The following is a 24,723-nucleotide window of genomic DNA, read 5'->3' on the forward strand; positions in this document are numbered from 1 at the left end:
CCTTCCAACAAACTACACGTGGTTGGACAACCGAAAAAGACCCCCAAACATTATGTTTTTTTTATGATTTACTTATATTGGACTCCTCATTTTTTACACTAAGTTAACTCATTTAATACAAAATTTTAAAAACTTAGATTAGATGGAACACATATCGCAAAATTAAACTCTAAGTGAAATCCAATTTTTAAATTGAATTAACTCAGTTGGCACAAAAATTTAGAAACTTAGTTTAGATGGGACACATGGCGCAAAATTAAACTCTAATTGAATTCCAATTTGAAATCTAATTGAATTTTCTTTCAGTTTTATCTATTATTATTATATATAGATATATAGATTTGGTTAATTAGTAAACATTGTAAATGATGGTGGTAATTGAGTGGTATTACTTACTCGTGATACTAGCGGAATTTGGGTTAGAATCTAGTGGCAGAATTAGAAATTTGTGTGATATTTTTTCTTCTTCTTACATATGGCAGTGTAGGACGAAGTTTCAACATTAAACTCAAAAGTGTATTATTTTCTGATTACAATCTTTCTTTCTTTTGAAGAATCAATCAATAGTTTTAAACTTGCATAGGAATCTAGATTTTCAAATTAAATTACAAATTTATAATCCATTAAATACAATGGCCAAAATTTATAATTAAAAAATTAAATAATTTTAAAAAATTTAAAGAAAAAAACTACAAAATTAAAGATTGCTAAATTGTAGACAAACAATCCTTGAATGCACTCAAAGAAATCTAATCAAATAACCCGTTACACATTATATTGTTTATTTAATTTGTATGATATTGATGCTATATTTATCAATTTTAATGGTATTTTATTATATTATATATTTATTAATTTAATTCAAAATAGATGAAAAGAAAAGTCATACTTGGGGTGAATACCTTGCTTTTGTTTCTGGAGACTTTAAATGCAAGCCATATATACACGTGGTCTAGACTTAAAACAGGAAACTCTAATAAGAATGGTAAAGAAATATTGTCTGCTTATTCATAAACAGACAATATTTCTTTACTATTCTTATTAGAAAAAGAGAAAAACATGTCACACCAAGTGAACCAAACGGGGAAGATAAATCAAAGGAAGAGACTAGGTAATCATGATCGAGATCCTATATAGTATTGGTTAGAGGGTTTCAGGAATCCGATGGGAATCAAAATATTTTACTTTTCTGTAATTAAAAAAGTAATGAAAAATCATTAGTAATGATAATATATGTTAAAAAAACCTTAAGAAAAATGGCAAATGTAGCACAAATTACTCATAAAATGTACTAATTACTTGGTTGTAAATTGCCAATATATGAACAAATGAAAAGTTTCAAATTTCAAATTTACAAGTTCCAATACCAAAAATATACATAAAGTTCCAAATTAATAAATCTGCCATTGGCTACAAAAAGAAAATTCATCCAAATTCTAAAGTTGCAAAGACTTTGCAAATGTTTCAATTGTATTAAGATAATGAGAAACGCCAAACCCTTGAAAACCTATTACAACTTTATCGATAGGACTAGACAATCCTAATTTCACCATAAATAGACATAATTAAAAATAATTATAATGTTCAGTAAAAAATATATATATAATGACTTTAATAGATGTGAATTTTGTTGTGATATATGAACAATCTACATTTATCCAACTTGATTCTATGGGTTAGGATGTTACATTCCATTGTCCAGGATTGTGATCCCATGTAAATCCTACCCCATAAAAGATTCTACACAAATTTGAATTATTTTTATTGGATAAGATTAAGATCTTAGGACTTAAGATCGAAGATTGGGATTCTGACAACCATAGAAAGAGAGGCGTGTTGTTTTTTGCCTAGATACAAATCTATGGGAGGCTATAGCCTAGTGGTGATGCTCTACAATTACCGGTTGGTGTAATTGTTGAAGATGAAAATGAAGAGACAAGTTGCTACTTGCTATCAAGTTTGTTGTGGCAAAACCCAGCCTCTTTCCACCGTCAACTCCAAAGGTAGAGAACTTATATATATATATATATATATATATATATATATATATATATATATATACGAGGAAGGAGAAAAATTGAAACTTTTTTTCTCTTTAATTTTTGAGATATTGTTTATAGAGAAAAGTTAATAAATGTCTTAAGGGTATTAGTTTGAGAAAATTTTTTAATAATTTTTTATGAGAAAAGAAAAAAGTAATTTATTATTTTGATGTATTTTTATTTTTATTTTTTAGAGAAGATTTTGACGGTTTTTTATATTTCCCATGAAAACGGTATTAAAATTTTTCTAAAATTATTTGTTAACGTTTTTTATCATAAGTTTATTAATACCCGATTAATTTAAGTTAGTGATACATACAATTTATCTAATAGGATTGTAAACCTATTCGGATAACTTTTTTTGGGGGTGGGGGGGGGGGGGGGGGGGGGNTCTAAAAAAAAAAAAAAAAAAAAATGGAAGAAGAAGAAGAAGAAGACTAGTTTAAGAGTTTAACACCCCCCTCCCCCTCCCAAAAGAAAAAGAAAAAAAAAAAAAAAAAAAAAAAAAAAAAAAGGAACGAACTCAATGATCACTCAACAACAAAACAATTTGATCAACTATTGATATCAAAAGAAAGAGAGACTTGAATGCAGAAAGATATTATCATTTACATAATTTTTTGGTGATTTAAAGTTTATTTGTGGTGATCTCATGAGAATGTAAAGTATCCGAGAATATTTTTCATTGATTTCCATTCTATTAAACTTGTTTTTTAAGATACAACATAATTTCAATTTATAATGTATATTTCATGATGATTACTCTTATTCTTAGGTTAAGACACCAGCTGATTTTTTATGTAAGCGGGATTCAAATTCTAAATTTCTAATTTGAGAGATAAGAGACTTTTCTAGACCTCACACCTAGACTTAACTGGAACCCACACCTACCAACTTAAGATAGTTTTTGTTTTAAATTGATTATTTAATACGCATCTAAATCATTTAATATTCGTATGGAATGTAGTGTCTAAAGAAGTCAAAAGGAGTGCTTCTTTTGGATCTATTTGACTATTAAAAGTGTAATTATTATCACACATTCTTTGTACACGCACTATCACATGGGCTAAAATATTATTTTCAAAACAAGATTTCAATTAAAATTATAAAATTGTATTTGTTTTGACAATTTCACAATTTAAAAACACGATTTCAAAGAAAGTGTGAAATAGCAAGTGTGTAAGGACATCTTACTTTGTTAAAACTGGTTTTCCATGGTCTTGAATCATTGAAGTAAATTTGTGAGTTATCTTAGTAAAAACCGGATATTACCACACATGACAAAGTAACGTTGAACACTTGAAGTTGAACCTAATGTTTCCATTATTAGAACTAACTTGCAACCGCATGCATATACATGAAAATACTTAAAAGATACCATTAAGATGCATAATATAATAATTTTACATATATAATTTAAATATTATTAATAGTCATTTTTTTTAATTCTTTAAAAAGTCTTGTAAGAATGTTATTAGATAGAAAATGTAAATTGTCCATTTTTTTAAAATATTTTTATGTTTGTTAATTCTAAACTCTTTGGTTTTTGTACACAATAACTCACTTGAATAGATATTTATAATATGGTCCCACATTTGATTCCAAAATTAAGAAATAAAACTCTCTCTAAAAATAAATAATTTAGGACACATGGCACAAAATTGGACTTCAATTGTAGAATCTAACGGGATTTTCTCTAAGTTTTTCATATATATATATATATATATATATATAATTTTTGTGCCAAATGAATTGTTTTTAGTTATAAAATTAAAAAAAAAAAAAAAAAAAAAACTCATAAATATAAACTCATTCAAACTCTCTCTTCTTCTAATTTTATATGTAGTGTTAGATATATGATTATGTTTTTTATGATTTATTTATATTGAACTCCTTGTTTTCTACTCTAAATTAACTCATTTGACACAAAAATTAAAAAAAAAAAAATTCAATTAGATGGAACACGTTCCATAAAATTAAATTCTAATTGAAATCCAATTTTTACACTAAATTAACTAACTTGGTTCTAAAATTTAAAAAATTTGATTAGATGGGGCATGTGGTGCAAAATTAGACTCTAATTGAATTCCAATTTAAAATCTAATTGGATTTTCTCTCAGTTTTATTTATTAATATATATATATATATATATAGACGACTTATAAACTTGAATTGTTTTTAGTTCTAAAAAAAAAAAATAAAAATAAAAATAAAAATAAAAATAAAAAAAAAAACCTCATAAATATAAAATCATTCAAAAATTATGTGTTGAGGACCGTTTTTTCGGCTCACGTGGCATTACTTCATTGGCAACTCATGCCATATCAACATATTATTGATTTTTTGGTAAATGTCTTGAAAGTCCAAAATAAACTCATATCTCATTCAACTACATGGATTGGGCTCACATGGCCCACGAGATCCTTACTTCAATAGGCAAATTCCCTCTTCATCAATTAGGCTCATAACCCCACGACATCATCAACATCAACATATGGATCGGGCTTAAGCAATGAATCAAAACTCATGGCCCATATTACATCTCTTACACTCATGGTAAGCAACTTCTTCAACAAAAGCCCATACTTACACAAAATGACAACAAAACCCGAGGTACGTCATTTCATCTTCGGCTTATGATCCAAACTTATAAGTCTCTTTGGGGAAACTTTGGGAGTCGTGGTTTGGAGGGCCAAGAGGTATATTCAATAAAGTTCCAGCGGTTTAAAGTTGATAAAAGAAACATGTTGTTTGGCGTGTCTTCTTCAATTTCCTAAACTCTGACGAGTCCGTGTTTAACGGGTAACATATGGTAAGTATCTCTTATCACGTAACGCTTTAGATGATAAAATTCTTCATTACTCTTTTCCTAAAACTTAACTTTCATCATGTGACAAATGCTCAATATCCCCAACCATCTAACTGCTGGAAAAATAACTGTTCATTCAATCCCCAACTGTTGCTATACAAATCCTAAACACAAATGTGTTATAATGGAACCTTGCACCAAAAACACAAACACAAACACCCAAAAAGGAAGCATTTCCAGCTGAACCCCAATAGTGTATTCAGCATTTGACACCTGGTTGGGAGTGACATCATTAGTCATTTAATGTTGAAATCCCAGCAGCCAGCTGTTATACCCAAAATAGCAAGATACCCTCCAAAGAGATCTTACCATTTTTCAGCCAAATCCTTTAAATGATCTCTCCAGCAGTCTGAAATGACCTATCTGATCTCATTGGTTCTACCCAAAGCAAACAGTTTTTTCATGATAGCTGTCACAGCTTTTCTTGACAGCTGGTACAGCTTTTTCATGATAGTTGTCACATACTCACAACTTTTCCTGACAGCTGGGACAACCTTTTTAAAACAGCTATGATAGCTGACCCAGCAACCTAAGCATTACTGATATTTTTCCTCTTTTGGCTAAAACCAAAATCAACCATTGAAACTACATTTCTCTTGCCAAAATACTTTCCTTTTCTGGTACTTTTTCACCAGCAACTCTTATCCGAAATAGCAAGAATACCTTAAAACTAAACATACCATTTTTGGCCAAATTTTAAGATGGATTTTTTAAAGATTCATTGCTAGTTGGTATAGATTTTGGCTAAGATTATTTTTTTTTTTTTTTTTTTTTTGTGGTTAGATTTTGAATAGTTTGTTTCCTATATAACCCAAAAAATTAAAAAAAAAAAAACTATAATATGTATATTTTTCTCATGTAGATCTATTTTTTGTTAATGGAAATTTTCATCCACGAATTATATATAATAATAAGAAATGTTATTGATTTCATGCGAATAAAACAATAGCAAATATTTTCTTGACTTAGTTTTGTGGTGGCAACAATTTTTTTTATTTGAAAAAAGATATATTTTTATATGCACATATTTTATACGTTTTGCTCCATTTGTTTTTATAATTTAAGAATTAATATATTGATATTTAGAAATATTTATTTGCATTATAGGAAACAAATGAAGCACAATAATTAATTAAGAGTGCTGAAAAAAATATTATAAATTTTATTATATACATTTAAATTTTATTACTTTCTCAGTAAAAAAAAGTTTATTTATATTTATTAAGTAGTTGAAGCCATCACCTAATTCTAACGTGCATTTATTATATTTTGAAATCCATAAATTGCATATTACCACATTAATTTTTTTTTTGATAGAATATTACCACATTAATTTAGAAACTTTATACAATGAAATCAAGATAGTCTACAGATAACTTATGTGTCACAAATTTTGTCATGACTAAAAAAAAAAAAAAAGGTAACTGCAGTATTAACTCCACATTAACCTTTACAGCTAACCGCAGTTGAGTTTGATGAGTTAAGTTAGTTGGATTTTAATTGATGTGGCATGCTTCAGGCCTTAGATTTATTTCAACCGAATCCTATCTATAAAATGGACACTCCCCATTTCAAATGGAAATGGAGAGGATCCGGATCCAAAAAAGTGAGGGGTAATTTTATCCCAAAAAAAGGGTACTTCGTGAATGATAAAAGAAAAAGTTTTTTTTTTTTTTTTTTTTTTTAAGAGATTTTCAACACATGGTGTTCGCTCCTGATGATAGCTCTTTATCATCATACCAAGATACTAATCAGTTTTTGGTGTAGGCAGAGATTGAACCCAGATCTCTTATATAACCATCAGAGATTTTACTAGTTGAACTAACTGGAATCCACATAAAGGAAAAAGTTAATGATATATTTAGATGTGATTATTTACTATTCATAGTAGGAAAAAATTTTGGGTGGGATGGGCACATGCACCCATTATCTCACACACTACTTTCTCTCATAGTAGATAGTGCGAGTTTCGCAAACAATTAAAAACTAACTTTTGACTTTAATTTTTTTTTTTTACATGTTTGGTCCCATACGAGTCTAAATCTTCTATCCCATTTTTCTGCTTCATTCTATATTTCACCAAATTAATAAATATTTGTCACTTATTCACCTAATTAATTAAATACTACTATTAATTAATAACTATAGTATTAATAAGTCAATAATAATAATATTTAATTAATTAGGTAAATACGTGATAAATATTTATTAATAAAATATAGAATGAAGTAGAAAAAGTGTGACAAAAAAATTTGAATTCTTCCCGTGCTACTTTTTGGTTTTAGCAGCTACTGTTAGCTATACCACCGTTTTTCCATTAATTAATTGTATGAGTTTGACTATTTAAGTTATTTAGGCGACTCCGTGGACTATACGTGCATTCATATTTATACGCTCTCTGTCTCTGGACTCTCAGAACACAAATAGAGCGGTAGAAAGAGACACAGAGAGCAACCCATCTCTTCAATTATTGCTCTCTTCAGACCCATTTGCCACTGAATCAATTTCGAGCTCTCCTCCTCTTCCATACAGGTCTTACCCACTTACCCAAACACCATCTTTTTTATGCAATACAAATATATATATATATATATATATATATGTTTTTCTTTCTATATTTTGTTAATTCCGATGTTGTTTTAATCCGATCCCTTTTATTTTAGTTTTGTTTGGTTGTTAAAAAGTTTGGGACTCACTTAATGGGTTTATTTTTATTTTTTTATTTTTTGAACCAGCACTGACTGGGTTTATGGTTATTCATGTTTTGGTGCAGTAAATTAAAGTTTGTTGTGTTGGGGGGCAAAGCTATAATGGCTGTTACTATGAAACTAATGTCTCTGACAGTTGCAACTTGTGGTGTGATCTCATTTATACTTGGAGTTGTTGCTGAGAATAAGAAGGTAACAAATTAGTAAAAAGTAAAATCTATTTATAGAAGGATTTACTAAATCACCACTATTTGCAAGATTTAATTTTTCATCTTCTTATTGTATCAATTAGTACTTAAAGTAGAAATATTTCTGGTCTTCTGATGTGATTCCTTCATTCCTGCAACCACTGCTACTAGTTAGTTATTTATTTTCGCGAAATGATTGATTTTTTTTTTTTTTTTTAAATTTAATTCTAGACACTTGATTTTTTTAAGGAAGTAACAGAGGTTATGATTTCCGATAAACTAATCTTGTTGAGGATCCATCGTTGACCCCAAAAATTTTGGGATTTAAGGTTTTTTGTTGTTGTTGACACTTGATTCAATAGAATTTTTATAAATGTCCAATTTCTGAACATAGATGACATTTTTATGATGGACAAAATTTTGGTATAGTTCCTTAGGATTTGTACTGTAGGTTCTCCAATTAAATTCAATCATGTTGTTGCATTGATTAATAAAGCACATTTTGAATTTATTTTCCGTGAAAAAAGAGTTAATACAACCATGTGATTGACTTTAACTGAAGAATCTAATAGCATGTTTGGATGTTTAAAAAAGAAGGGGGAGTAAAGTAGAGGAAGGGAGAGTAATCCAATTTTCTTGTTTGGAAGTTTTTTAAGGAAGGAGGAGGAGGGGTTTCAACTCTCTCTAACCCCTCATTTTTAATTCTCCAAATTGGAGAGATTTGGAGGGAGTGTAAAATAGATAAATTATTGTCCAAGTAAATTCCCTAATTTACCCTTTTTAACAAATTAATCATAGACTAACAAATTAATCATAGACTAATGTTGCAAGTCTATTTTCAAATAGGGGTAAATTTGTCTATTTTAATCATTTTCTCTCCTCTCCATCATAATTTTTAAAACATCCAAACAAGGGGTAGGGCTAATTACTCCCTTCTCCTTGATTAATTTTAAAAACATCCAAACAAGGTAAAGGGAAACCATTTCCTTCTACTCTCCTTCCCACTACTCTCCTCCCCTCTACTCCCCTCTACTCTCCTCCCTCTCTAAACTTCCAAACAAGCCATGGTATGAAATCTAAGGAATTGTACCTAAGTTTTACCCATTGATTACCACCTTTTTCACTAATAGTTCCATTGCATTGGTTTTACGATCTTTCTACAGCTACAAGGCATTTGTGTGCTTTTAATTCCCTTTTACTGTTATTTTAATTTTAACAATTCTTATTTCTAGCCCCATTAGTCCTCTTTATTTATTTATTTTTCACTTCTTTTTACATTTCAAGGGGTTGCAAGCAATGGAGCACTTAGTAGCTAACTATACTGAATGCTATCTCTATATTTGTTCTCCATTCTTTTAATGGTTGTCTCCTGGTTACTGTCTAAATTCTTTATTTTGTTCTCTCTGGTTTCTTCAGCCAGCAACTGGAACTCAGATAATAGGGAAAAGTTCTGTTACCTGCAAGTATCCATCAGATCCAACTGTTGTTTTGGGGTATTTGTCTGTTGCATTTCTCATTGCAACCACTGTGGCTGGGTATTTGTCTCTGTTCTACCCTTACAAAGGAAAATCTGTTCCTCAGGGTGCTATGTTTAGAAGCACTAGTTTTGTTGTATTCTTCAACATTGCTTTGTAAGCATACTTTCCTAAATCCTTATTCTCCCATAATTTCCTCTTATAATGCTGATTTGTCATCCTTTACACTCGTATACACATGCTTGCATACGCACACGTGTACACAGCCAATTTTCCAGTAGACTTAAGTGAAGGTGATTTGCATTGAAAGTTGAAACCTTCTTTAAATGGAAATCTGGTGTTGGATGTGTCAAAATGAAGTACACTAGAGGCATATCTTTGAAATAAAGCAAACCAAGTAACCGGGACATTAGTTATTTTTTCAATATGTACATGGATGTTTATGGCCATTTAATTAAGCCAGCACACTCTATTTATAAAAAAGAAAAAAGAAAAAGAAAGCCTGCCCATTTGGTATCAGTTTTAAACTTTCAATAAACAATGATTGTAGGCTTTGTTATTATATAGACAAAAGAAGGTTATGGAAGTAAATAAATATCTATGCAGCCTGTAACTGCCAGTCTATGGGGAAGGCATGCCAAATGACTAATTCTAGGTTAAATGAGAGAACCAGCTTTGCCTCTTTTTTACTGCTTTCCATTTTAGTTTGGACACAAGCTTCTTGCAAGTAAATCTGGTTTTGTTTGGCCAATAAGCACTAATTTAAATGGAACTCTCTCCCCTATAAGAATACAGTAGAGAGTATGGCAGTTGGTTCAAGATTTATTTGGATGCGTGAGTAACTTACCAATTCAAAAAAGGTCTGGATTTGTTTGAAATCTTAGGGAAATTTTCTCATTTTTGGATGTAGATGTTCTCTTTTTAAATATGAAAATTATACAATAGAAAAGGTGAATTATACTGCCTTTAGATTCAATATTATGAGAACACACCAGACATGATGATTAGACTAATGAAACAGCCACACAGCTTGTTCACTGATTTCATCAAACCATTGGAAAATCTAAACTGCAGTGGCCTTGTGTTGGCAGTCTTTTTCGAATGTACAAAATGTTTTTTTTTTTTTTTTTTTGGGTTTCAGTTTTTCTTTTCTTTTTAAATTACTTGTACCTCAAAGCCAGTAAACCTCATTGCTTCATATTTCCTTTGTCCACCATCTAATTTTTTCGTTCAAGTAAACCCACCAATTTTACTAGCAACAAGTAGTGGACATGCAATGCGTGTGTACAACCCATGTGTATTCTGATCATTATGATAGTAAAAATTTAGATAGCAGTTGGGAGCAGTTTCATTTAGAGCGACCAAGTTCGTTTTCTATGAAACTGATTTCTACTTGACTGCGTTTATCTCATTCTAATCTTCGGTTCTTTTGTGAAATTACACAGGTTTACTACTGGATTAGCCGCAGCACTGCTGTTATGGCCAACAATCACAGAGCAGATTCACCAAGTGCGCAATGTGTATAGCAGTCTCGATACTGAATGCCCGACTGCCAAGACTGGCCTCCTTGGTGGTGGTGCCTTTTTATCCCTTGATTCATCCCTCTTCTGGTTGGTTTGCCTAATGTTAGCTGCCAATGTGCGAGAGGACTACTTTGATGAAACGGGAAAGGATGGTGAAGGTGAACAAGGTCAGGTTTTCGTAGGTGATTATAATGCACCTTTACCTGCAAAGGGCAGTGTCTGAAGTATTGTGTAACCGAGGCTTTGCCATTTCCTACATATATAACTATCAGTGTCATTGAACAAATTAATGGGATTGCAGTTTGATTGTAAATAATAATCACGATGGTTCTACTCTTTTTAATGCTCTCACTTCAATTGTGGATTGGGTTTTACTTTGTAGAACATACAATTGTTATAAAGTGGAATCTTTATTGTTTCTTCTCATGTGTTCTCTATTGTTTGAATTCTCTGCTTTCTTAAGCAACTGATTCCAATTTGGAGGGCTTCAGGTTATTATTGTTCATTTTAGTGGCATTGGAAATTTGCTGGTCAGAGAGGTCGTGGAGATCATCCATCTTAAGACAATACCTTTTCTCTCATTGTGATCCTCAGTAATTCCCAGCTTAATAGTCTCCCGAATCTTGTTTACGTTCTGACACCTTGCTCTACCCACTCGATCCATCTCTTTGGAAATCCACAACACTTAAAAAAAACTTTGGCGGATAAATGGCCATTCTAGACTGCTTTTTGCATGCCCAGCTTCAGTCAATACCCTTCCAAGCTTCCTTTCTTGTTTTCCATAGGGTAAAACTTCTTGAGCAATGACGCTATTATTTTCCAACAAGAGTCCTGACGAGGGTGTCATGAATTAAAGTAGAGGAGATGGTGATAATCAGAATGGTTTAGATTAGATTGAGTCCCACAGTAGGTGTGTATTAACTCGATATGAGCTATATAAATGACTTCAATGAGCCCTACTTGTAATATGACGAGTACTTTGGATATATTATATTACCATTGTAGCTAGTGTTTTTCTCGGATTGTGACAATAGTAGGCTTTTGCACAACCATCATGACAAGTTGTTCTGCATTTGGTGGTATTACCATATTTGTAGGTGCTTAATTTCAGTCCCATGTCGAATACATGGAACATGGTTACTGACATTCCCACAACTTACTCTTACTCGAGCGGGTTGCCTTTTACAGTAAACCCCACAACCTAATTCCATCCCACATTAAGTGTATTAGCCTAACTGACGGTGACAACAAACTTATCCAAGGAAACTCTGAGGTTGTGCTATTCAAGTTTGCACTTTACAGATGAATTCTAGCCGTGAGATACAACATCATGACAAATTGAATCCAAATCCACATTATTTTTCTAACATGGGTTTTCCTTTAAAGAATACAAGGTCTAAGAACATGTCAAATTTTTTCAGAGGTAGCATTACATAATTTGCAGCCAAGTATTCATTTACAAAATTTAAATTTTTGTTGGTTTTCTGTTGGGAGCAAAGGACAAGATACAAGAATTTACACACTGTTATTTTAATTTATTTATTTTTGCTAAACACAAGAACATACTAGTGTGCAGTCCCTCTTCTGGCATGGATTGGAGCTTAAGGTAGTTCGAGATCATCTATTTTTCAAGAGTGGAGTGTTGAGCCCAGTCCCTCTAGCATCAAAGCAATGAGTTTCGCTTGCATAGATGTGAGGCTCTTTTGAATTGAAGTGCAAATCCCCTCAGTTGTGACAGAATACATTTCCAAACCCCCAAGAAATGGGTGGAAAAGGCATACCTGTTCAGGGAGTGATTTTAAGTTATCACAATTAAAGATAAAAATCTGTGTCAAATTTAGGAGGAGCAGTCCTCAGGTAAAAGATAAAAAATTCGAATGCCTCAGAATATGTAAAGAAATGAGAGATGTAAGGTCCCTCTGATACCAAAAGGGACAAAAGTAACCCTGCAAAAGGACCACAAGAACTTGAGCATTGACAGTGAAATGGAGATCTACAGAAGCACAAATCACCTGAACAAACCTTTAGAATTGTAGAGCACCTCCTGCTTTGTACAGACAGCACCATAATTTCTGACAGTAAAATGAGAAAGAATCAATACTAAGTTTAATTATTGTTGCCAGAATGATGAAGCAGAGGAAGATTTGGTAAGCAACAAAGCGTTCTGTTTCATCATTATCAGCGTTAATAATATTTAAAACAGACAGTAAATTACATAGTTAATCAGCTGGGCATAGAGCAAGTACCTAACTGTAAAACCTGAGTTAATTTCACTATCCATCTGTTGTCTGAACATAGGAACAGGAGGTGGGGGCTCCTCATGCAATCAATTCTTCATCGATCATCACGCAGTCAATGTGAGCAATCTTGCGCCATTCTTTTCCCTTTTTCCTTTGACAACTTTTCTTCAGCAAAGGACATTCATTGATCCGCAGGAAAGAAAGGGATGCAGGAAACCCCTCATCCGGCATGTACTTGAGCTTGGGGCAATCTTGGATCCACAACTGTTCAAGAGAAGTGAGGTGTTGAAGCCCCTTCTTGTTTAAGGATTCCATAGCTGGGAATTTAGAGATGTAAAGAAAGGTAAGATTAGTGGGCAGAAACCCTTCCTCAGGAAAGGACTTCACATCTTCAGATTTACCACTGATTGACAATTTTTTAACAGAGGGGAGTTGTTGCAAACCCCACCCCTTGCAACTGGCAATGAGTTTGTCACAACTGAGGATGGAAATCAAATTCAGATTGGAAGGCAAACCCCCCTCAGGAAATGACTCAACTTCTGGACAATCTTCTATACGCAAATACTTGAGAGATGTAAGGAATATATGCATCTTTTCAGGTAGTGACCTTAGAATCCCACAATTGGTGACCCAAAAACCATGTTAGGTTGGGGGCGGGTAGCCCACCTTTGGGAAAAGATACAAAATTGGGGCAATCATGGATTTGAATTTGCAAGGTCATTAAATCATGGAGATATTCCTTTGGAACTGAAAGAGATTCTAGATTCTGACACCCCCTGATTATAATATCATAAAGCTTTGGGAACAAGTCCAATGGAAAGGTACTGAGAGAATCACAACTATCTATTAAAAAGAATCTTTCAAGGGATGAAAAATTCTGGTTCATTGGAAACTCTAGCTTCCTACAGTTTGTGATCTTAAGGGTTTTTAATGTAGAGGGTATACCACTCCTGGGAAAGGACATAAGTGAGGAACAGTCACATACTTCTAACTCTTGAAGACAAGTTTTTCCTTCCATCATTCCCTCGGGTAGGGACTTTAGTGCACCAAATCCTCCAACTTTGAGCTTCTGCATTCTAGATGGCAATTCCTTTAACAGAACCTCATTACAATGTAATAACTGCATTTCCCATAGAGCAGGAGCTCTTGGGAGTGAAGCCACCAGCTGCGGGCACTCAATAATCACAAGTTTGGTTAAAGAAGGAAAATGGACAGGCAAACCTCCCATTAGCTCAGGGCAGTTTTGAATATAAAGCTCTTCAAGATTAGGAAAAGCTCCACCTTCATTTTCTGAAGCAAAAGAAGACCATTCCTTCCACTTCAACATTTGCTCGAACCTTATAACTTTTAGGGCTCCAAAAGGGTTAATCGAAGAAGAGCCACTGCAATAAAACTCAGTGCCCACCTTAACAACTCCATCAAACCCAACAATAGAGAGGTCCTGCAGAGAGGGTAGCTGCCCAAGTGGCGGCAAGCAAAAGCAATATTTACAATTTTTTAGATGCATACATGTTATGTTAGAGAATGAATGATGCCCTACCCAATCCGGAATACTTTTACCACTATAGTAGTTCATAGTCAGACTTTTCAAGTTTGTATGGGGCTGGAGACTGTCAAGTACAGTTCTTTCACTTTCTGAAACTTAAGTATCAGCACTCCATTCCAACACCAACTCCTCAAGGTACCTCTTATCCTTCAAGCCTGCATTCAAAGCATCTGTAGGAGATGCAACATTTTGAAGCTCCAGAATAGACAGCATTCCCCGAAGACTTGAAAGTTTCCCCAACTCTCCGATGCAAGACCCACTATGTTTGCTAATGATAAAAGTAGTCAATGTATGGAGACATTTTAGTCTACCCAGTTGTATCGGCATCTCCTTTAAGCTAGTTTCAGAAATATCAAGATGACGTAAATTAATGAGTCTCCACATATCTTTTGGCAACACGGCAAGACATCGACAACCCAATAACTTCAATGTTTGCAAATTGCACAACTTACATATGGAATCAGGCAGCCTTTTAACTGCAGTGAAAGAAAGGTTCAAATAGCGTAGATGCTTAATTTTGCCAATTGAATCAGGCAAATCAGTCATATTACTATAATGAGATAGAGAGAGCACCCGTAAGCATCTTAGCATTGGCAGCAAATCATGTGTTAACTTTTTAGTTAAGTAAAAGGTCTCACTACTCCGTGGCAATGTCAAAGAGAGGAAGGTGCGTAACCGCTTAGCCTTGTAAAGATCCTCAAACTTCTTAGAACTATCAAATCTTGTTTTGAAATAAGACAAATGGCGAGTCTTGTTCACAAGTTCATGAGAGTAGTCACCCTCCAATCTAAAACTGAATTGCCCAGATACAAATTTGGCTAAGTCATTGACAAGATCATGCATTATAAAATGTGATTTATCACTACTTGATTGTTGGAATAATGATCTTGAAACTAGGTTAAGGAAGTACTCATCACCCACTTCTTCCATTGTTTTGTTTTTGTATTGTTGCAAGAAACCTTCTGCCATCCATAATAATACTAATTGATCTTTTCTAACAATATAATCCTTTGGGAATATTGAACAGTAAGCAAAGCATTGCTTTAGAGGTGAGGGGAGATATTTGTAGCTTAATCTAAGAGCAGGGAGAATGTTGCCCCCATCAGTTGACAAATCCCACAATTCACTCTTCAATATCTTATCCCATTCATCAACATCTAGTTTAGACCGCAAGAGAGCCCCAATTGTCTTGGCTGCTAAAGGTAGGCCTTTGCACTTTTTCACAATTTGTCTACCTATTACTTCTAGCTCCAGATGTGCCTCAGAGTTGCTATCATCAAATGCATGTTTTGCAAATAATGACCAGCAATCTTCATCTGGTAACTGCTTTAGATGATGAGTTGCAATAGGGCGCATGACAGATGCAACACTTGCATTGCGTGTTGTTACAATGACCTTACTTCCTTGAACCCCAGATTTAAAGGAATTCCTTAGGACCTCCCAATCAACATAATCCTCATTCCAAACATCATCTAAAACAAGTAGAAACTTCTTCCCCTTTAACTTCTCTTTCAATGTAACTTGAAGCCGATTTAGATCCTTAATATCAGAAGTTGACAAAGTTACTGCCTCAAGAATTGTTTTCGTTACCTTAAACACATCAAATTCTTCTGAAACACAAACCCATGCTTCAAGGTTAAAATGCTCCTTCACCCTCGTGTCATTGTATACAAGCTGAGCAAGGGTGGTCTTGCCAATTCCCCCCATGCCAACCATGGCAATCACACACATCTCACTGCCGCTTGTATCATCTGAGAGCAACAAGTTGACTATTGCCTCCTTATCATCATCCCTACCGCAAATATCAGATTCTTCAACCAAAGAAGTTGTAGGCAATCTTTCGGACGGTTTTCCTCCAACAACTTCTCTTAGACCTATAACATCCTTTTGTCTTGCTAAGTATTCTAGTCTGTCAAGTACCTCTTGAATCTTTGGTTCTATCTCCTTGGCAAAAGGATTAAGAGAAGCAGAGATGAAGCTTTGTGCCTTACATCCTGAGGTTAGAAATTCAGCATCCAACTTGCGTTGCAAGGCTTTAGAAGCAATCTCATCCAAAATATCCTCTGCATCATAGACAGCATCTTTCAGCTCATCAAGCCACTCTTTCACAGCTGACTTTGTAACTTGCTTTTCCTCTGCATCTTCAAGCACTGCATTCACAGACAGCAATGCTATCTTCAACTTCCTTAGTAGTCCATCGCTGAGTATTCTTCCCCGGAAAAAGTCAGCAACCTCGCTAGATGCAATTCTATCAAACAAAACTTGAAGGAAAGCAGAGAGAAATGCTCCTCCCACCAAGGCCCCAGCCATGTTTTCTTCTTTGCAATGGAAGAAATTAGATTGCAAAGAGAACTGGGTTATCGATTACACAGGGAACAGCTTACCTGAGTTATGGACCTGCACAGCTGACAGACAAGTGAGTAACAGAAATCCGTTAATAAATAAGTGAGAGGTAGTGCAAGTGCAATGCATGTCGATTAACACCATAGGGAATTTCACCTTAGAATATTAGCATTTTCTTGTCTATGATATCATCCTTTGTCTAACCAGACAAGTTAGTAGTAATATGAGAAGTTCAAGAATGTATCTGGGAAATCAATAAATATAAAGTTCACTCTCATCACATGTAGTAAAACCACTTCAACTAATACTAGAAAATTAAGTCAACCCTCAAGTTAGAGCTAAAGTTATGTCAAACATTTCATCTTTCCATTGATTGAGCACAACCCATATTGCCGAATTTCCCCATAAAGATTTTAAATGAAAAGGAACTGGATACACTTTTAGATTTGTAATATTTAATATAAATATTGAAATTGATCTAACTCAAATCCTGATGCCAAATTATTAAGGCAACTACAATTAACATTATCCCTTTTATTGAAGACAAAATTCTGATAAAACTTCCATCAATTTCTTTCTCTCTCTCTCTCATCTAATTGTTATGTATACCACCATTTTACACTCACCACCATGAATAAAGGTAAAGAGAGAGAGAGAGAGAGAGAGAGAGAGAGAGAGAGAGAAACTCACAGATGGTAGTCGTGGTTGTTGGGTTATCTGGGAAATCAATAAAAAAAAATAAAGTTTACTCTCATCACAAGTAGTAAAACTACTTCAACTAATACTTGAATCTAAAGAAAAAATAGATAGAAAAAACATATTCTCTCCATCTTAAATCTCAAGAAATCAAATACAGAATCGATTAGTATTTTTTTTTTCCTGCTCACCTTGCTTCTCTCTAGTCTCCATCTTGATTATATTTTTATAGCATTCTTCGTTGTTTGCTAGCTACTCTTCTTTGATCTTCATTCAGGTTTACTTCTATTTGCTCTTCCTTTCTTTTTATTCTTCTTGCTACTGAGTTTTTTTTTTTTTTTACATGATAACTCATAGTCACTACCGCAGGTCTTTTTATTAGACTTTAAAAATTTTAATATTCCATAAAAAATTTTTTTTTTAATATTTTCCTCCAAAGTCCAAGGTGTACACGTGTACACGTTAATGGCTGAGAAGCACTCCACCTTTTTCTATGCTGCAAGTTATCATGTCAATTTACAGGAGTTTCTAGGCTGTTTGGTAACGTTTTTTAAAGTAATATTGTTTGTATTTTTTAAAAATATGTATAGGTGGAAATGTATATGAAAATAAGTGTAATATTATTTAAAAATTTAAAATTATTGTTTAAATTCATGTACCAAACACCCCGCATCTGGATTAAAAAAAAAAAAACTCATTTTTGTATCTTTAAACACTATTTTATCTATTTTATCAATTTATTTTACAACTCATTTTACATCTCAGTTTTTATTTTTACATACAATCTAATAAAATAATATAAACTATCTAATAAAATAATAAAAAGTATTATTCTATTTCTATTTTCCCACACATTTTTTCTCTTCGCGCATAATCATGTATTAAAATACTATATGTAACCTTATTATCCATAGGTTGCAAATTTTTTAAAATTTACAAACTTGGATAGAGTGGTTTTTGAGTGGTTTAGGTTGTAAAAACTCAACCGGGGTTGTTTACACGCTAGTGCTCTTACAATAAAGCAATTTTTGAAAATTAATTTTTATATAGTTTTTGTTTTAATTCGAGCTTTAATACAGAGTTGGCCAGTCACCTGTTTTTATTTTATTGCTTATATTTATTCAACCTACATCTAGACTATGACTATCTGAAAAAAAAAAAAAAAAAAAAAAAAAAAAAAAAGTCCATTTAGAAAGTCATTGTAGGGGGCATTTTTTGCGTTCCAGGCGTTAGGCTGGGCTGCCTCTTGCGGTGATGGGCCCGAGTATTCTGAGTAGGAGAGTTGAGACTGGCCCAACTGTAACTCACTTTGGGCCGGCTTGTGCACAAACTAGGCCTCGTCTGCTAGGAATGTACTTATGGCAGACAGAGCTGTTTCAAATGATTTACGGCAGACAGATATAACAATAACAGAAGAACAAAAATATGGTGACCTTTTCTTAATAAAAAAAATGACTAAGTAATCCCTATTTATGACAATCACAGTAATAACAATAGCTTTTACAAAAGAAGTGAAGGATTAAGTGACAATATGAGTTAATCGAAGAAATAATATCAAGTCAAGTTTGGGTCCGTAGAGGCAAAGACCAAAGAGGAAGAACGCCTCCTCTCAATGAAATTAATCTCCCAGGAAAAGATCCTACTATAGGAATTAATGACTTTGAGGGAATTAGACCTAAATGATTAGTGCCCAAAGGAATCTCTATTGTTTACTTGCCTCAAAGAGAGTAGGATTTCGAGAGGGAGAGAAGGGGACCGACCTACTGGTGCATGCCCATTATATTATCTTTCTTTTGTTTTCTGTTTTCTCTCTTATCTTTTTTTCTTTCCTTTATTTTTCTTTTGTTTTCTTTTCCCTTTGTAATACCTCTGTTTTTTGATCCCCTATACAAGGCACGGCTAGGGTCCTTTTATAGGGCCTGCCGTGACCGAATTTTACTACTTTACCCCTTAACTGCCTTTGTCTGATCTGGGCGTACTTGCCGACCACCAAAGAGTTTATCTGTGTATCGCTTACCCTCGCTAGACAAAGATAGGTTTGTGTCGTTTATTAGTCCGTCGTGGCACCCATTCCTGCCAAGGCGTAAATGCTTTCTTTCTCTCTCCCTCATGGCATGCACTCAACGGTTCCCCCCTCAACCTTGCTTCTTTTGGGCGGTCTGTCATCCCAGCATGACGTACCTCCCAAAAGGGCTTGGGCAAGAACCGCAGAATAGGTCTTTTCCCCTCTCCCCACCACTAAACCATACCTCCTTTACCTCTTACCTTTGACCTATGGCCCCACCACAACCCATATTGGCTGGGTACAGGCTGGTGGTGTCTAGGCCTTGCGCGTGCTTTCCTTTCATTTATGTCCAAAATCTGCCTGCTGCCCATGCGTTTGCCGTGGTCTGGAGCTTTGTTTGCACAGTCTGCCGCACTTCTTCATTCTTTTATGTGGGCTGTTTTATAATTCACTGTTCCCTTTTGGGGCTGGGCTTCATTTGATACTGGGTTTTACACTTCTCTTAGCCCATTTCTTGATTGCCATCATGTCCTGCGATATTATTCTGTTATTCCTACTGTAATGACTTGGTCCTGTTGGTCATCTTTTAGACCTGTTGTTTACTCTCTTCCCCAAATGGCTTTGCATGGCCATGGGCTTTCTTACTTAGGGGCTCCTGTGTCCCCTTGGACATCCTCGGCACATTTACTTGTTTTGCGCATCCTCGGCCCATTTACTTGTTTTGGGCTTTCTTGGCCATTTTCCTAACTTTGTGTTCCCATGGGTTTTTACTTACTTCATTGGGCTTCCCCGGCCCAATTACTTCATACTCATCCTTGGGGTTTGTGATCCTGCCAACAATCCCTACTCTCTTTGCTTACATTACTTTGAGCCTACCGCGGCCCATTTTTACTTATTTTAAATCATACACTGCCCATGGGTTTGTTATTCTCTATTTCCGGGCCTTTCGAGCCCACTTGCTTCCTCAAAGCCTATTTATTTATTTTATGGACCTGTGATCCATTATTCTTGCCGCTTGGGCTTAATGGTTTCTTTCTATACTTGCCACTTCTATTTGCTGTCTGCGTTGCTGAGTTGGGCTTCCTTTCTTCTATTTGTGTTTTACAAAAATGACCCTCAACAGTCATTAATTTGTTATGTGTACGAGTGTTATCTTAATTTAATAAAATTATAAGTTTAGGATAATATATTTTATATTAAAATTAATTTGTTAAGTTATGTGATAAATAATTTTTTATTTGTGTAGGTTTAGAGCGTAAAGTGATCATATTATTTTCTAAGGTTGCAATTGTGTTTAGATAAACCAAGTTCTATTGTTCTATACTTTAATTTTTGTTTTATTCCAGATAATTTATAATTTTTCTATCATAGATCATGTTTTATTTTAATTATAAATGTTTACTAAAAGATTAAGTGATAGTAAAATGAAATTTGAATGAAACTTGAATGTAAAAATTTAATTAATAATTTTGCATCTCAAAGAGAATGATAAATAGATTCATAAAAAAAAAAATCAAAAGTTAAATAAATATTATTTAATTAATATTAAAATAATTGAAAAAAACCTCACCTAAACTTTTCGCCTAAGGCCCCCCAAATTTGTTGAGTCGGCCCTGGGATAGGGTTTCAAATATGTAAGCCTTAGGTTTTCAGTCTCTACCACCTTATTTAAATAGGACCTTAATAAGCCTTTAAATAGGCTCTCTTACTAGGTTACACAAATCCACAAACAATTGATAGTCACTTAAATAAAACGTTGCAGTTGGTATTAAAAATCCCATAACTCAATAGATTAAGAGGTGTCAAGTTTGGTATTGAGATTTATTAATGATAGGTTGACAAATATTAAGACTTGTAGATTCAAATTTTTTTGAGCAATTTCTTGAGTAGTTTTGAGTTTTCACTAATACCACATACTTGTGAGTAACATTATGATAGACATAATCTTGGACTCGATTACATAATTTGATCTCAAATATGGCAATATATAAAATATGACTTTTATAGTTTTTATTTTTTATTCTTTTTGGGGGACAAAATTAATATGTGTGAGAGTGTGTAATATTTTAATTAGGTTTCTAAATATAGAATGAGTACTTTACTTTACTTTACTTTGCTTTTTTTTTTCTTTTCTTTTTTTTTTTTTTTTTTTTTGAGAAAGGAATGAGTACTTTAACACCCCCACCCCACATTTAAAAAAAAAAAAAAAAAAAAATTGGACACAAGCTTTGCCCCTTTCTTACTGCTTTTCATTTTAGTTTGGACACAAGCTTCTTGCAAGTAAATCTGGTTTTGTTTGGCCAATAAGCACTAATTTAAATGGAACTCTCTCCCCTATAAGAATACAGTAGAGAGTATGGCAGTTGGTTCAAGATTTATTTGGATGTGTAACTTACCAATTCAAAAAAGGTCTGGATTTGTTTGAAATCTTAGGGAAACTTTCTCATTTTTGGAGGTATACATTCTCTTTTTAAATATGAAAATTATACAATAGAAAAGGTGAATTATACTGCCATTAGATTCAATATTATGAGAACATACCAGACATGATGGTTAGACTAATGAAACAGCCACACAGCTTGTTCACTGATTTCATCAAACCATTGGAAAATCTAAACTGCAGTGGCCTTGTGTTGGCAGTCTTTTTCGCATGTACAAAATGTTTTTTTTTTCTTTTGGTTTCAGTTTTTCTTTTCTTTTTAAATTACTTGTACCTCAAAGCCAGTAAACCTCATTGCTTAATATTTCCTTTGTCCACTATCTAATTTTTTTGTTCAAGTAAACCCACCAATTTTACTAGCAACTAGTAGCGGACGTGCAATGCGTGTGTACAACCCATATCTATTCTGATCATTATGATAGTAAAAATTTAGATAGCAGTTGGGAGCAGTTTCATTTAGAGCAACCAAGTTCGTTTTCTATGAAACTGATTTCTACTTGACTGCATTTATCTCATTCTAATCTTCGGTTCTTTTGTGAAATACACAGGTTTACTACTGGATTAGCCGCTGCACTGCTGTTATGGCCAACAATCACAGAGCAGATTCACCAAGTGCGCAATGTGTATAGCAGTCTCGATACTGAATGCCCGGCTGCCAAGACTGGCCTCCTTGGTGGTGGTGCCTTTTTATCCCTTGATTCATCCCTCTTCTGGTTGGTTTGCCTTATGTTAGCTGCCAATGCTCGAGAGGACTACTTTGATGAAACAGGAAAGGATGGTGAAGGTGAACAAGGTCAGGTTTTCGTAGGTGATTATAATGAACCTTTACCTGCAAAGGGCAGTGTCTAAAGTATTGTGTAACCGAGGCTTCACCATTTCCTACATATCTAACTATCAGTGTCATTGAAAAAATTAATGGGATTGCAGTTTGATTGTAAATAATAATCACGATGGTTCTACTCTTTTTTATGCTCTCTTCAATTGTGGATTGGGTTTTACTTTGTAGAACATACAGTTGTTATAAAGTGGAATCTTTATTGTTTCTTCTCATGTTTTCTCTATTGCTTGAAATCTCTGCTTTCGTAAGCAACTGATTCCAATTTGGAGGGCTTCAGCTTATTAGTGTTCATTTTAGTGGCATTGGAAATTAGCTGGTCAGAGAGGTCGTGGAAATCATCTATCTTAAGACAATACCTTTTCTCTGATTATGGTGCACTCTTAGCTTGGTGCTTGGTTTATTGATTTTAATTTTAGGGGTTTAATATATATGTAGTGATCCTCAGTAATTTTCTTTTTATTAGAGAGACCTCCAAAAATTCCCAGCTCAATAGTTTCTTGAATCTTGTTTACGTTCTGACACCTTGCTTTACCCACCTGATCCATCTCTTTAGAAATCCACAAGCTTTTTGCATGCTCAGCTTCAGCCAATACCCTTCTAAGCTTCCTTTCTTGTTTTCCATAGTGTAAAACTTCTTGAGCAATGATGCTATTATTTTCCAACAAGAGTCCTGACGAGGGTGTCATGAATTAAAGTAGAGGAGATGGTGATAATCCAAATGGTTTAGATTAGATCGAGTCCCACACTAGGCGTGTATTAACTCGATATGAGCTATATAAGTGACTACAATGAGCTAGCCCTACTTGTAATATGACTAGTACTTCTGGATATATTATAATACCATTGTAGCTATTGTTTTTAGCGGATTGTGACAATAGTAGGCCTTTGCACAACCATCATGACAAGTTGTTCTGCATTTGGTGGTATTACCATATTTGTAGGTGCTTAATTTCAGTCCCATTTATACATGGAACAGGTTAACTGTTGCTAACATGGAAACTATCCCGTTTAACAGGTCAACCCTTTGTATCCCTCACAGCTTACTCTTACTCTAGCAGGTTGCCTTTTACAGTAAACCCCAAAAACCTAATTCCACCCACATATAAGTGTCATAGCCTAACTGACAGTGACAACAAACCTATCTAAGGAAACTCTGAGGTTGTGCTATTCAAGTTTGCACTTTACAGATGAATTCTAGTTATTAGATACATCGTGACAAATTGAATCCAAATCCACATTATTTTTCTAACATGGGTTTTTCCTTTAAAAAATACAAGCACTAAGAACATGTAAAATGTTTTCAGGGGCAGCATTACATAATTTGCAGTTAGCATCACCCATTGATTTAGTTTTACCTTTGGCCAAGTATTCATTTACAAAATACTTCATAGATGGGTTAGGTTTTGGTTTGATCTTACAGTAATAATAAAAAGAGAGAAAATCATTAGAAGATACAGGAACCGAGAAAATATTCTCTTACTCTTTTACTCAATTATGGGGCCTAACTTCTGACTGCCTAACTGCTTCTCTAATCAGGAACATGCCTTTTAAACTAACAACTCAATTTCAATAACCCTTGCCTCAATGCACATGTTTACAAGCTTGTACACTCTGTTGCACACGTATGTTCACAACCTTTAATCTCTAAAAAGTCAGCTATCATGCTACTGCTAGGTTGCCCATAGTTTGCATAAACAGCCTGCACATGCAGTGCTATGCTTAAGGCAACACAAGACCAACAGGACTGCATTTTCTATAGAGTACATTTAAGTGAAACCTAGCATTTTTCAAGAAAAGCAAAGCATCAAAC

The 24,723-nt window shown here is 33.9% G+C and overlaps 2 protein-coding genes across 2 annotated transcripts; one reads left to right on the forward strand and one right to left on the reverse strand.

Annotated features, from left to right (window-relative positions):
* Positions 1-7,334: 7,334 nt before the first annotated feature.
* On the forward strand, positions 7,335-23,117 carry LOC112010459 (uncharacterized). Its single transcript, XM_024042799.2, has 4 exons — positions 7,335-7,443; positions 7,685-7,811; positions 9,224-9,438; positions 22,624-23,117. The coding sequence occupies exons 2-4, from the start codon at positions 7,722-7,724 to the stop codon at positions 22,922-22,924; spliced, it is 606 nt and encodes a 201-aa protein (XP_023898567.1). The 5' UTR covers positions 7,335-7,443; positions 7,685-7,721; the 3' UTR covers positions 22,925-23,117.
* Positions 12,144-17,987, reverse strand: LOC112010457 (putative disease resistance RPP13-like protein 1). Its single transcript, XM_024042796.2, is given in 5 exon segments — positions 12,144-12,586; positions 12,818-12,877; positions 13,052-16,988; positions 17,625-17,651; positions 17,822-17,987. A coding segment is annotated over 1 exon segment (3,261 nt). The 5' UTR covers positions 16,902-16,988; positions 17,625-17,651; positions 17,822-17,987; the 3' UTR covers positions 12,144-12,586; positions 12,818-12,877; positions 13,052-13,640.
* Positions 23,118-24,723: the final 1,606 nt, after the last annotated feature.

The sequence above is a fragment of the Quercus suber genome, unplaced genomic scaffold, assembly GCF_002906115.3.
Source record: "Quercus suber isolate HL8 unplaced genomic scaffold, Cork oak 2.0 scaffold_199, whole genome shotgun sequence".
Classification (NCBI taxonomy): domain Eukaryota; kingdom Viridiplantae; phylum Streptophyta; class Magnoliopsida; order Fagales; family Fagaceae; genus Quercus; species Quercus suber.